Below are 12,206 nucleotides of genomic sequence, written 5' to 3'. Positions count from 1 at the left end.
AGGTGTAGCTTCTCAAAAACAAAAGAGAGGACAGGCAAAGTAAAAGGATGGGCCTTCAGGGTCCTTGGAAGTGAAGACAAACCAGGCAGACAAGGTTCTTTGAGTAAATGTGATATCTTTTATTAGACCAACTAAACAGCTGGAAAAATTGTTCTTTGCAAGCTTTCAGGTACAAACACCCTTTTGTACCCAAAAGCTTGCAAAGAACAAATTTTCCAAATATTTAGTTGGTCTAATAAGACATCATGTCTACCCAAAGAACCTTGTCTGCCTATGTCCTTAGACCAACACGGCTACGACCAACAACCCCAAGACAAACCCGAGCTGTTTGATGTGGTAAAGAAGGGAGAAGCCATGGAGCCCAGTCAAAATCACCAGTTATGTTAGCTTTAAATGAATATAAGTGGCATGAGAAGTGGGTGGCCAGTGCCAAAGAGGGGAAAGTTGTGCTAACCATGTGAAATGATGATGAGTTTTATGTGGGTGGATGGAAGATAAAGGCTGCATCTTTAAAAGTATTCTACAGAAAGAACTGGCAAGATTTAGATATAATCATAGCATAAGGATGTAGAGAGAGGGTTAAAGAGAACAGACTGGTTGAACAGTCTGAGTGAAAGGGAGGACACCAATGCAGATGTAGTGAGTGAAAAATACGGAGAGAGAGGACTTGTGGGGGGAAAAAAGACATTGGTGGCCAAATCCTATTTCACTTCTATGTGCATAAGTGATGTTTACATGACTTGGCCATTTTGGATGTGATTCTTGGCACTTATACATGTTTTTTAAAATTTAATTTCCTCCTGTGGAACATGATCACCCAGATGTGTGTGTAGCTGCCTGATATAAAGTGGAGGAGGATAAGATCCCTCCTACCTTTTAGCTCAATAATCCAAGCAACTAGCTCAGGGAGTGCAAAATCCAGATTTGAGCTCCCCACAAGGCAAAGAGGGTTTAGAAGCTGCATTTCCTACTTTCCAGCAACCTCTACCAGTCACTAGACCATAGGCATTGTTGAAGTTCCTTGCTAATCCTCCTCTTTAAGCTGGCTCACAGGCCAAATGAGAAGAGATGGAAGGCAAGCAAGGTAGCTGGGGTATGGCTTGCTGAGATGGGCATCATTCCCTGCTCCACCCTGCCCCCTGCCAAAATGGGGGCAGGCAGCTTGGTTTCCAGCCTTTGCCCTTCCCCATAGCATCAAACTAGTTGTGTTTTCAAGTCAGCTAAAGCTCCAGTGCATACCTAGTGTTGTGTGTGTAACCAGGTGGCGCTATTCTACCTCCGGCCTTCCTCAGCGAGAGCACAGCCTCGAGTTCACTCACAAAGTAAGTGCAGGACATGTGCAGCTCTGCAGGTAGAAATAAAATGTCATCTGTGCTTAAGTGCCACATAGGCATGTGTAAGTGAAACAGAACTTAGCCCTGAGTGTGCTGTTCTGGCCATACTAAGCTTAAGATGATGGCAAAGCATCTAAGAGGAAACATCAGGGAGGGCGTGAAATGCTGTTGTGGATCAGACAAGGTCCATTCAGATCCAGCCCAGTACCTTGTCTTTCACAAGGGCAGGGAGTGAATACAGAGAGCCTGAATCCAGGACCTGCTTAGACTGATCCATCCCTTTCCCCCTACAGCGTTCAGCATTCTAAGGTCCAGAAAGTCCTAGTTCTGAAGCTGCAGTCCTATGTTTAAAACCCACTGGAGGACCTACATTTCATGAATTTATCCAATCCCCTTTTGAACATGGTTAAATTACCAGCCTTTGCAGCATCCTGTGGAAGTGGGTTCCATGAGTTAGCTATACATTACATGAAGAGAAAGGGGCCAAGATCTCAGTTGGGACAGAAGAGAGTGGAATGGCAAATCTGTAAGTTGCTGGCACAGAGAATGTAGATGTAGCCATAATTATATATTTAAAAATAAAAGTGCCTATGCAAGGTCTTGGTGCCTTAACATGCATCAGCAATACGTCAGCTACATTCAAATGTTCAATTCAGCAGGAGCTTTGCCCACCATTGGAGCTCCTTTCCAACCCTCCATCATCTAGGCAGCATAGTCTCAGCCACCCCCCTGACATTCCTCAAAAGGACACCTTTTACAGCGCGTCCAGCTAATTTCAGATTAAATGGGAGAGCAAGGTCCAGTGCTCTCTCAGGGACCACCTTGACAGAGACCATCTCTACCAGCTGCCCCTCTCTGTTAGAAAAAGAAGCTCTAACTTGTGCTCCTTTCTTGACCATAGCTGCAAGCAGCAAGGCAGAGGCAGGGCTTCAAGGACAGCACTCCCAGGCCATGTAGGATGTTATAATTCACAATTGGGGACACAGGATATGAGGCAGTGGGCTTAAACTACAGAAAAGCAGCTTTTAAGCAAATCCGAAGAAAAATGTCTGAACTGTAAGAACAGCAGGATGATTAACAAGTTGCCCGGGGAAGCTGTGCATTCTTGTTTGCTGGAAGCTTTCCAAATGACGCTGAAAGGTCATCTGTCTGGGCTGGTTTACAAATAGTGACACTTGCACCTCTGCAGGAGGGTGGACTGAATGATTCATGAGGTCCTATCCATGCTGAGTGAATATACTCTTGACTGGAGACCAAGGGGCAGCACGCTGACTACGTACCCTTACAGCATAATGCCCCAAGTCTGAAAGCCAGGTGCTGGGCTATGGACCAGCGTCAGACCCTGAAGAGTGTGAAGGGTGCAACTATAATCCAATGTCAGCCAGGGTACCATGAGATCCTGTCAAGGGTGCCAAGGAACATTATCCCTGGGAGGTGTGCAATCACATTTCACTAGGTGAATGGGGGGGGACCATAGTGGGGCCAGTACTGCAACAGGCCTGCACAGCACTAAGGATGGTGCAAAGTTGCTCTGAACTGGTAACAGAAGGGGAGGCACCTGTCCACTGAGCTGGGGACGATCCTCCCTGTTCTCCAGCTGCTTCCCGCGTACCCGCCGGAACCATGTGCACGCGTGGGCCGCTGCCGGGGGGAGGGAAGAGGGCACTGCGGGCTACAACTCCCAGCATGCCCCCGCCTCCCCCCCGTGGGCAGGGTGACGCGAGGGGGGGAAGGGGGAATCCCATGACAAGGAAGTGGCGCCAGAGGGTCTTGTGACCCGCCCCCGCCAGGCGTGGGCAAGTTGAGTCAACGACCCCCCCCTGCCATTGAGCACAGAGGAACCTAAGGGGGGGCTGCGCCTCCCCCGCGCTTCTCCATGGCTATTGGGTGAGTCGGGCGGGCGGGCGGGGCTCTGCTTAAAAGCGCTCTCTGATTCGGCAGCCACACTGCCCATGCTGAAGACCCGGCTGATCATTGGTCTGAGGTTAAAATGAGAGGCGGGGATTCCCCGGCAATTCGCAAAGCCCATTGGATGAGGTGGGGGGATGGTGAAACGGGGGCTGGGATCCTTCTCGCTCATTGGCTGGCAGAGTTTCCTTGGGCGGAAGTGACGAGGACGGGGCGAGGCAAGGCTGTGTGGCCTGCCCTCCTATGCGGGGGGGCAATCTCAAGGGGGCGGGGCCTGCCTCCGGTTCCCGGCCCTTGCCTTCAGCCTTCCTACTTCCGGGTCGTGGGGCGGCAGCGGCCTGTTGCCCCCGCGTTCTTGCCTCCGGGGCGCCCTCAACTGCCCATGGCGGGCCGGCAGTAGCCGGCTGCGAGGCGGAGCGCAGCGCACGGCCGGGGCAGGGCCCGGTGCCGCCCCTGGGAGCCGGGGCTCGGCCTGTGGCAGCGGCCAGGTGAGTCTGGGCTGGCCTGGGAAGGCGCTTCTTTCTCCTCGTGTCGCCGCACGTGGCTGGTCCCGCCCTCCTCGTCCTCCCGCAGCCGGGGCCTTGCTGCGGCGTCGGGTCCCAGGGCTGGCTGGGGCCGGGGCCGGGGGTCTGCCTGTTGCCCGGCGTGGTTGCCGCGCGTCAGGCTGTGTGGGGGCGGCTTGGCTCAGGCAGGGGTTGGGGGAGGCGAGTTGGGCCGCTCCGGTTCTCTTCTTCTGCTCTGCTTTCTGCTCCCCAGCTTCTGCTCCCCTCCCCCCGGGGCCGCGCTGAGAGGCTGCCCCTGTAGCTGCTGCAGGAGCAGTAGCAGGTCGGCCTCCCCCAGGCCAGGTGACAATGCTGGCCTGGTGCTGCGGTTCCTGCGCGGCAGCGGGGCCCAGTTGTCTAATGCCCTTCACGTGAGGTGGCCTCATTTCAGCAGGGGAGGGCAGTCCGTTTGCATGTAGACTGCAGGCCGTGAAAGATCCCAGAGAGCTGTGGACCAGTGGTGCTGTTGTGCCATTTCCACTCTGATGAAGGCGGGTTGCAAAAGAGCTGCAGAGGAGCCCAGCAGAAAGCTGGGAGAGGCGCTCTGAGCACGGGACTGAACACAAGGCTATGAATGAGTTCTTGTTCTTGTGCCCTGATAGGGGGCAAGTCACAAGCTGCCTGTGCCTCAGTTTCCCCATCTGTAAAATGACAATTACCTTTCCCTTTCATTTGCCTGCCCTGCACAGTGCAGTAAGCAGCCAAGAGACAGCCACAAGTTTTAGCAGACCTAGCAGTGTTTTGAATACTGGGAACACTCATAGGAAGAACACTCATAGGTTTCCAGCCCCTGCCTGCTCTGTGGAAAAAGTTTTGTGTCTGCAAATTAGTTTTTACAAGTGTCTGAACTTTTACTGGGAGTTGTAGTTGGGAGGATGAGTGTCTGTTTCCCTTAGCTGAATTAAAGGCATGATTTTATGACTGAGGTAGAAACGAGGGCTTCTGGGTTTTACGACTAGCTCTGCCACTGATCCTGTAGTCAGTCTTATACCCAGATACTTCTGTGCTTCATTTTCCCCACCAGTGAAACAGGACTATTCTGGGCTGATGTAGAGGGCTTTCAGATTCTCAGCACAAGGAAGTAGGGGAAGGGCAGCCTAGTGGTAGTAGTAGCAATAATAATGATACAATTGTTAGGATTAAGGAACTTGAAACAGATCAAACCTAACTCTAGTCACTCCAACCCTCCCCCTCTCAACCCTTGTTTCCTTCCTGCTCCCTCTGCCATTTCCTACCCCCCCACCCCAGTATGGCAGAGACAGTGGATGGGAATGCTAGGAGAGTTGTGTGTACTGACAGATGCCCCTTAGGGGTGCAGCAGGCAAAGACTCATTCTGAAGCTGAACCCAATTTCCAACACTGTTCAGCCTAACACAGCTTGTGTTGCATTGGTGGTTTGGCTGGGCTGGAGCTGGGAGTTATGTCTCTTGAGGTCTCTAAGGTGTTCTGGGCCCTGCTCCCCCGTTCAGTCAGGACTGGGAAGCAGCTAAGCACTGTCTCTGTGTTGGGATGTGGAGGAGTGTTGTAAAGGGCTAATTCTTGGCCTTTCTATTTGCCCCTGCACTGGCGTGCATGCAGGATGCCACCTTTTTGCCATGCCGGGGCTGTGCTGCTCATCCTGCTGGCTATAACCATGGTTATGGCAGCAGAGCAGGGAGGGGAAAAGAGCTGTGATCTGGTTGGGGACAAGGACAAAGAATCAAAGACGGAGAAGGAACTGCTGAAGAAGTTGGGGCCCCTGATGGGCGCAAGGTAGGGTGCAGGTACCTGCTGGCTTGCTGTAGGGCCCGGGTGTGGGTCTTGTCCAATCCAGTTTCAGCTCTAGAGCTGCTGACTGGCTTGCAGGGGTTGGCAGAGTGGAGTGTCTCTAGGGTACTAGCTTCACTTGGCCCCTGACACCTTGGGTGAAATGAGCCTGGAGGATCCCAGCCTGTTAATTGCCAGGAAGCAGCCCCTAGCACAGAACCACTAGTATAGTCTGTACTCACAAGCACACTCCTGGGCAGTTTTGGCCATCCCTCTGAGGGCCTGAATGGGTTGCAGTGACAAGACACTGCCTTTCTCCATGTCTGGAGAGGTATGTCCAGGCAGGAGCTTGTGTCCATGCCCTCCCTGCTGTGGTGCCAATGGGGTTTCCCCTCTCAATGATCCTGTTGATGGATGGGTGGGGAGTGAGGTGTCCTCTCTGAGCGGGGTAGGCCCAGACCTCTGACATGTAGGGTTTGACTGGCTCTGAGGGAGAGGCTCTAACGTGGAGGAGTTCTTGGGAGCATGGGACCCAGGGTGGGATTAAATAGAGTCTCTGGCACCTGCCCCCACTGCAGGTTTCACACGGATGTGGTTTTGGGTACAGAGAACTACACCTACGAATTCCGGGTGTGCAGGGAGGTCAGCAGCGCTCTGGCCGAATCGGGCGTTGTGCAGACCAATGGGAAGACCCAAAAGAAGACGGTGATCGGGAGAATCAACGAGACCCAAATAATCAATGGCAGTAAGAATCCCCTTGAGCTCCCACTCTGCCCTGAGCCTAACTCTGCTAAAGCCCCTTGCCCCAGCCTGCAGCTTGACCATTCTTTTTCTTCATAGGTGACTGGATCTTGCTGATTTACAAGGGAGGTGACTCCTATGGTTCTCACTGTCTCTATGAGAAGAGAAAGGCGTTGATAATGATCTCATGCAACCGGAAGGCCCGGAATGTGAGTGGCCTTTGGGGGCTAGGGAATGGCTGCTGTGTGTGGGAAACGGAGGGAGCACTGGGGATGGGTTTTTTGGATCTCACCATTAAGCAATGGGTCTCTGCACCAGTAGAGGGTGTATTACCTTTTGATTGGCTTAGCAGGCAGCCAGCTACTTTGGGGTTTTCATAGATTTCATAGACATTAGGGCTGGAAGGGACCTCGGGAGATCATCGAGTCCAGCCCCCTGCCCAAAGGGCAGGAAGTCAGCTGGGGTCATAGGATCCCAGCAAGATAAGCATCCAATTTACTCTTGAAGGTGTTCAATGTAGGTGCTTGAACCACCTCCACTGGCAGACTGTTCCAGACCTTGGGGGCTCGGACAGTAAAGAAATTCTTCCTTATGTCCAGCCTGAAACGGTCTTGCAGGAGTTTGTGACCGTTCGACCTCGTCATCCCTTGGGGCGCTCTGGTGAACAGATGTTCCCCCAGATCCTGGTGGTCACCCCTGATAAACTTGTAGGTGGCCATCAGATCACCCCTGAGCCTGCGCTTTTCCAGGCTAAAGAGTCCCATGGCTCTTAGCCTGTCATCGTAAGATCTGTTTTCCTGACCTCTGATCATGCGCGTGGCTCTCCTCTGGACTCTCTCAAGCTTCTCCACATCCTTTTTGAATTGTGGAGCCCAAAACTGGACGCAGTACTCCAGCTGCGGCCTCACTAAGGCCGAGTACAAGGGGAGAATGACGTCCCGGGATTTGCTCGAGAAGCATCTATGGATGCACGCCAGCATTTTGGTCGCTTTACTAGCCGCAGCATCGCATTGCAGGCTCATGTTCATCTTGTGGTCAATGATGACCCCCAAGTCTTTTTCTTCTGTAGTGCTAACCAACGTAGCACTGCCGAGCCTATAAGGGTGCTGCAGGTTTTTCCTCCCAAGGTGGAGAACCTTGCATTTTTCGGTGTTAAACACCATGAGGTTCTCGTCTGCCCATTTGCTGAGCTTGTCCAGGTCAGCCTGGATCACCCGCCTATCTTCTGGCGTGGATGCTTTGCCCCAAAGTTTGGTGTCATCGGTGAACTTGGCCAGTCCACTCCTGACTCCAATGTCCACATCGTTAATGAAGATGTTGAACAGTATGGGTCCCAGGACAGAGCCTTGAGGGACCCCACTGGTCACAGGGCACCATGATGAGTGACTGCCGTCAATCACAACCCTCTGGGTCCGACCACGAAGCCAATTTCCCAGCCAGCGGATCGTGGTGGAGAGCCAAAGCCACAACCGGCCAGTTTGGCCAAGAGGTGATCATGGGATACCAGATCAAAAGCTTTTTGAAGTCAAGATATATGACATCAATCTCTTCTCCCTTGTCCAGGTGATAGGTCACCTGGTCATAGAAGGAAATGAGATTGGTCAAACAAGACCTACCCGCAACAAACCCATGCTGGCTGTCCCTTAGAATGTTAGCCTGGGCCAGTCCCTCAAGGATGGCCTCCTTAATAAACTTTTCTAAGATCTTCCCCAGGATAGAAGTCAGGCTAATGGGCCTGTAGTTAGCCGGATCCACTCTCCTCCCTTTCTTGAAGATCGGCACCACATTGGTTTTAGTATGAAGGGCTGAGATTGGGGTCAGTTGTGGTTTGAGCCCTTGAGGAGGTGGGCATAGGTTCTCTGTGCCTCTCTGCTGGATGGGTGGGACCATTGGGAAGGGGTCAGGGGTGTATTTCTTTAGACTGGTCTTCTCTACCACGTGCAGGACAGCTTCATTATGGCATGGGAGGAGCGGGACAAGGAGCAGGAATGTTTCTACCTCTTTGAGATGGACAGCAGCGTGGCCTGCCCACCTGAGGACTCTCACCTCAGCATTGGCTCTATTCTGCTCATTACGTGAGTTGCTGCTGGGGCTTTCATTTGGAGGGAACCAGTTCCAAGCCTTTGGTGATGATTAGGAACATCACAAATGCCCTGTCAGAACAGACCATTGGCCTATCACTGCTGCCTAGCTATAAGGCCTTTCACCTGTGGTTCTGCAAGAGCTTTATAAGTAGGGTGACCATAGTAACCATAACTTGAGGGAAATCTGGGACTAGGAGGGATGAAGGTGGACACTATGGAGCAGGGCTGGGCAGGGCGGTGTGTGTACCCCCCTCTGCGCAGCTCTCAAGAGGTGAGGCTGGGACACATGGACCAGCCCCCACCCCAACCTTGCAGCTTCCAGGATAGATGGACCTCCCTCCCACGCCCTGCTCTACTGGGAAATGCACTCTGCTTACAGCCTATCAGAATGCAGACCAGGGAGCAGCCTGTTGATTGGGCTCTCTGGAGGAAGTTGAAGCAAAAGTCCCAGATTGCCCAGCTTCTTAGTCAGGAGTTAGGCATGTGCAGGTGGGTTTCCACCAATCCAAAATTTCTGCTTCAGTTTTCTCCAATGGCTGGGACATTGAGACTGTGTTTCTGAAATCTGGGACAGCTCTGGCCAATCCAGAACATATAGTCGTTTCATTTATAGATGTTACATGGTAGAACCTGCTTGCCACCCTGCAAGAAAGGGTAGCTGGGGCAGATCAGTTGCCTAGAATGTTTTATGCCCCTGCATAGGGCTCTTTCTTCTGACTGGGGCTGAGCTGTTGGCTGTAAGGCCTAACAGAAGACTGCTGGGCCAGGTTCCCATTGGTTTCCCCTTCATTTTTTTTATCTTCAATGCTCTTCCCCAGGCTTGCATCAGTGATCGCGGTCTACATTGTGGGGGGATTCCTCTACCAGCGTCTGGTGGTGGGAGCAAAGGGCATGGAGCAGTTCCCTCACTTTGCCTTCTGGCAGGATCTGGGCAACCTGGTGGCGGTGAGTGAAAGTTATCACAGATGCTCAGTCCAGCCCAACTGTAAACAGGGAAGAAGGGGAAGCCCCTGGGGTCTTGAGACCTAATGTGTCTCAAGTTTGAGGCTGAAGATGACTCTTGTGGGATAAGATTCCTCCCAAGGTGGACTCTTGCATGGTTGGGAGTAGGTGATGAGTTCTGGGGAACATTCTCCTTAGTCCAGGTTTCCTCTTCAGTGTTGGTGTCTAGCAACTGACTTGCACATTAGAAGCTTTGCTAATGATCCTTTGGTAGCATTTGGTAACCTGTAGCCTGCAGTTATAAGATCTGGCCTGGGAAGCAGGGAGAGAAGTAGCAGTGGATGTTTCCTAGTGCTGGCCCACCTTGAACCAGATCCAGGTCATTTCAGCCCACAGCTGCAGAAATGGGTCATCTGAGGGCCTATGGCATTTCTCACAGGGAGAAATGTGAAACATAGAACCATAGCTGTTCCAATGTAGAGAATTCCTCCTGGCCGCCTCAAAATTATCTGGCAGCTGCCTTAGCTGTAGCATTCATCATCTGCTTCCTATCTTAATGCAGCATTGTTGCATGCACTTAAGGAACCACAATGTTCCACCCCCAAGCCAGGTGGGCTGAAAGATCCCCCTGTGCATGTGTATCTACGTGTGCATCAATGTACTTTTCCTAATGTGCATTAAATTTAGTATCTCCAGTGAGGAACTAAATGAATGTTAGGCTGCACTAATGCACAGTAGCGCAAGTGCATACTTTTCAGGTGATGCTTAATGTGCAGTAGCTATTCTACTGTGTACTAGTGTATTAGCATGTTTTTTATGCACTGCTTTTATGTCCAGAATTACACTACTGCACATGTGTAGATGGGCCCAGAGTTAAGAGTTCTGGAGCTTTCCAGTTGCGTAGGGGCTTCAAAGCTGGGCACAGCCCAGAAGCAGGGAACAGGCTGGCTTGTTCAGTCCCATGAAATGGATGTGCTATATGACCTCCATGTAATAACCTGTCTTCACAGGATGGCTGCGACTTTGTCTGCCGCTCCAAGCCTCGAAATGCCCCAGCTGCGTACCGTGGTGTGGGGGATGACCAACTGGGTGAGGAGTCTGAAGAACGGGATGACCACTTGCTACCAATGTGACCAGACTTGAGGCACTGAGTTCTCCCCCTTCCTTGCTGCGCTCGCTCTCCCAGGTGTTACTGGCCACTCCTTTTGTGCTCTTCTCTACCACAATCTGATTTTCTTTGAACTGTTTGCTTTTGCCACAGCTGCTGTTTTGATTCCCCACTTTTTCACCCCAGCCCATCACAGAACCTCTCTGTCCCTGCAGCCCTGGTACCAGTGGGCAGGCCTGGGAGGCACACTGCTGCACAAGCTAACAGGGCAGGAGCAGCTGGAAGGTTCTGTGCACACCTGCCAAGGCAGGAAGGAGCCCCCAGTCAGCATGGAGAGGGGGTCTCTAGTGTGTGAGGGCTTCTGAAACAACTGGGAATGGGGAGGGGAATATTTCTGTACTTTTTCTATCAGGCTTACTGGATCTGTGAGACACTGGATTGTTCCCCATTTAAATGCACTTTCTGCTTTCTTTGCTTCTGTGCTATCCCACAAACTGTTCACTGCCCACCTTCCCCCTCTCCCCAGCGCCATCCCAGCAGGGCTGTTCTGCCCAACTCCATGAGGCTGGAGGCAGGCAGCAGCCTCCCTGCAACCTGCCTTTTCCTGGCAGCAGCCTGAATCGAACAGCGCACGCTAATTTCTTTCAGCTTCAGCAGAAGGACGTCACCAAAACTCATAGGTTTTGCTAAGGAGACTGCACCCAACAAGTCACGGGAGTCAATATGGTTTTGTGACTTCCTATTTAAAAGGGGCAAGGGGGAAGACTCTCAACCTCCTCCTTCATCACAAGGAAGCCAAATGTACTTCTGGGCAGGAGCCTGGAAAATGACACTGACCTCAAGGGTAGTTGAGAGTCTAGATAGTGACTTGGCTTCCAGCACAAGCTTTGCCTAAGCAGAAGTGTTGAGTGGCCATGCCACTATGGAGTTCATAAAGCTGTGATCTTGACTGGCCCTCATGGAGATCATGACAGCCTTCAGTAGGTATTATTTTTTAGCTGTGGGACTGTCTAGATCTTATTTTTTTTAAAGGAAACATGGATGAGAACAGCATGGCATGAAATACTGAAAACAGGGCAGCTGATTGCTGCTGCTGCATAAAAAGTGGTGGGCTGGGGGTCTGGCTTAGCTACACCTCTCCCACCCCTTTGGATGCCATGTAGGACCTACTCTCTTCCAACACAAGCTACTGGTTGCATATGCATCCCTGCTCAGCTGTGCTGGAAAGCCTCACTACCTACTACAGGTGAGATCAGAGCTGCATGGCATTGGTGCTACCCCCATTACAAAAGCAGCAGCTACAGGGGTATGACATGATGGATAGAAGTCAGTGAAACTTGCAGGTACTTAGCACCTTGGTCTCTAATACAAGATGGTAGCCTCTACCAGTAAGCAACCAGCCAGTTCCAGTCCACTGCATGACTGTTGGGCAGAGCTACTCAGTATTGAACAGAAGTGATTGACCAAAAGGAAAAATATATTTTTGTAATGTGAACAAAGGAAGATTACAGAAGTAGGGGTGTGAGATGAGGCTCAGACTCTGGTCTCTCTGAGGGAGGAAGAAAGGCATGGGCAGAAGATTAAATGCTTTGGTGCTGGGCTTGGAGTGGGAAAAACTTTTTCTCTTGGGCTTCTGTTGTTATCTTTAAATCTCATAACATGGGGAAAAAATAGGAAGTCACTGAATCTGTTCTGTTACTGGTTTCCATGGTGGTATTCAAATACATTTTTGTACAAAAACTTTAAATAAAATGATGGAAATAAACCCAACCCCTCAAATTCTGCACTTGTATTATAGCAG

General features: G+C 51.4%; 1 protein-coding gene across 1 annotated transcript; it reads left to right on the top strand.

The window, feature by feature from the left end:
• Positions 1–3,497: 3,497 nt before the first annotated feature.
• On the top strand, positions 3,498–12,175 carry M6PR (mannose-6-phosphate receptor, cation dependent). The gene is made up of 7 exons (XM_090043973.1): positions 3,498–3,730; positions 5,363–5,536; positions 6,109–6,275; positions 6,371–6,480; positions 8,216–8,346; positions 9,174–9,300; positions 10,308–12,175. Exons 2-7 carry the CDS (start codon positions 5,364–5,366, stop codon positions 10,428–10,430), a joined length of 831 nt encoding a protein of 276 aa, XP_089900099.1. The 5' UTR covers positions 3,498–3,730; position 5,363; the 3' UTR covers positions 10,431–12,175.
• Positions 12,176–12,206: the final 31 nt, after the last annotated feature.

This window comes from Crocodylus siamensis, chromosome 4 (assembly GCF_052110815.1).
Source record: "Crocodylus siamensis isolate JL-2025a chromosome 4, ASM5211081v1, whole genome shotgun sequence".
NCBI lineage: Eukaryota > Metazoa > Chordata > Crocodylia > Crocodylidae > Crocodylus > Crocodylus siamensis.
The sequence above is the reverse complement of the archived record's forward strand: the minus strand, read 5'-3'. Positions and strand labels throughout refer to the sequence as shown.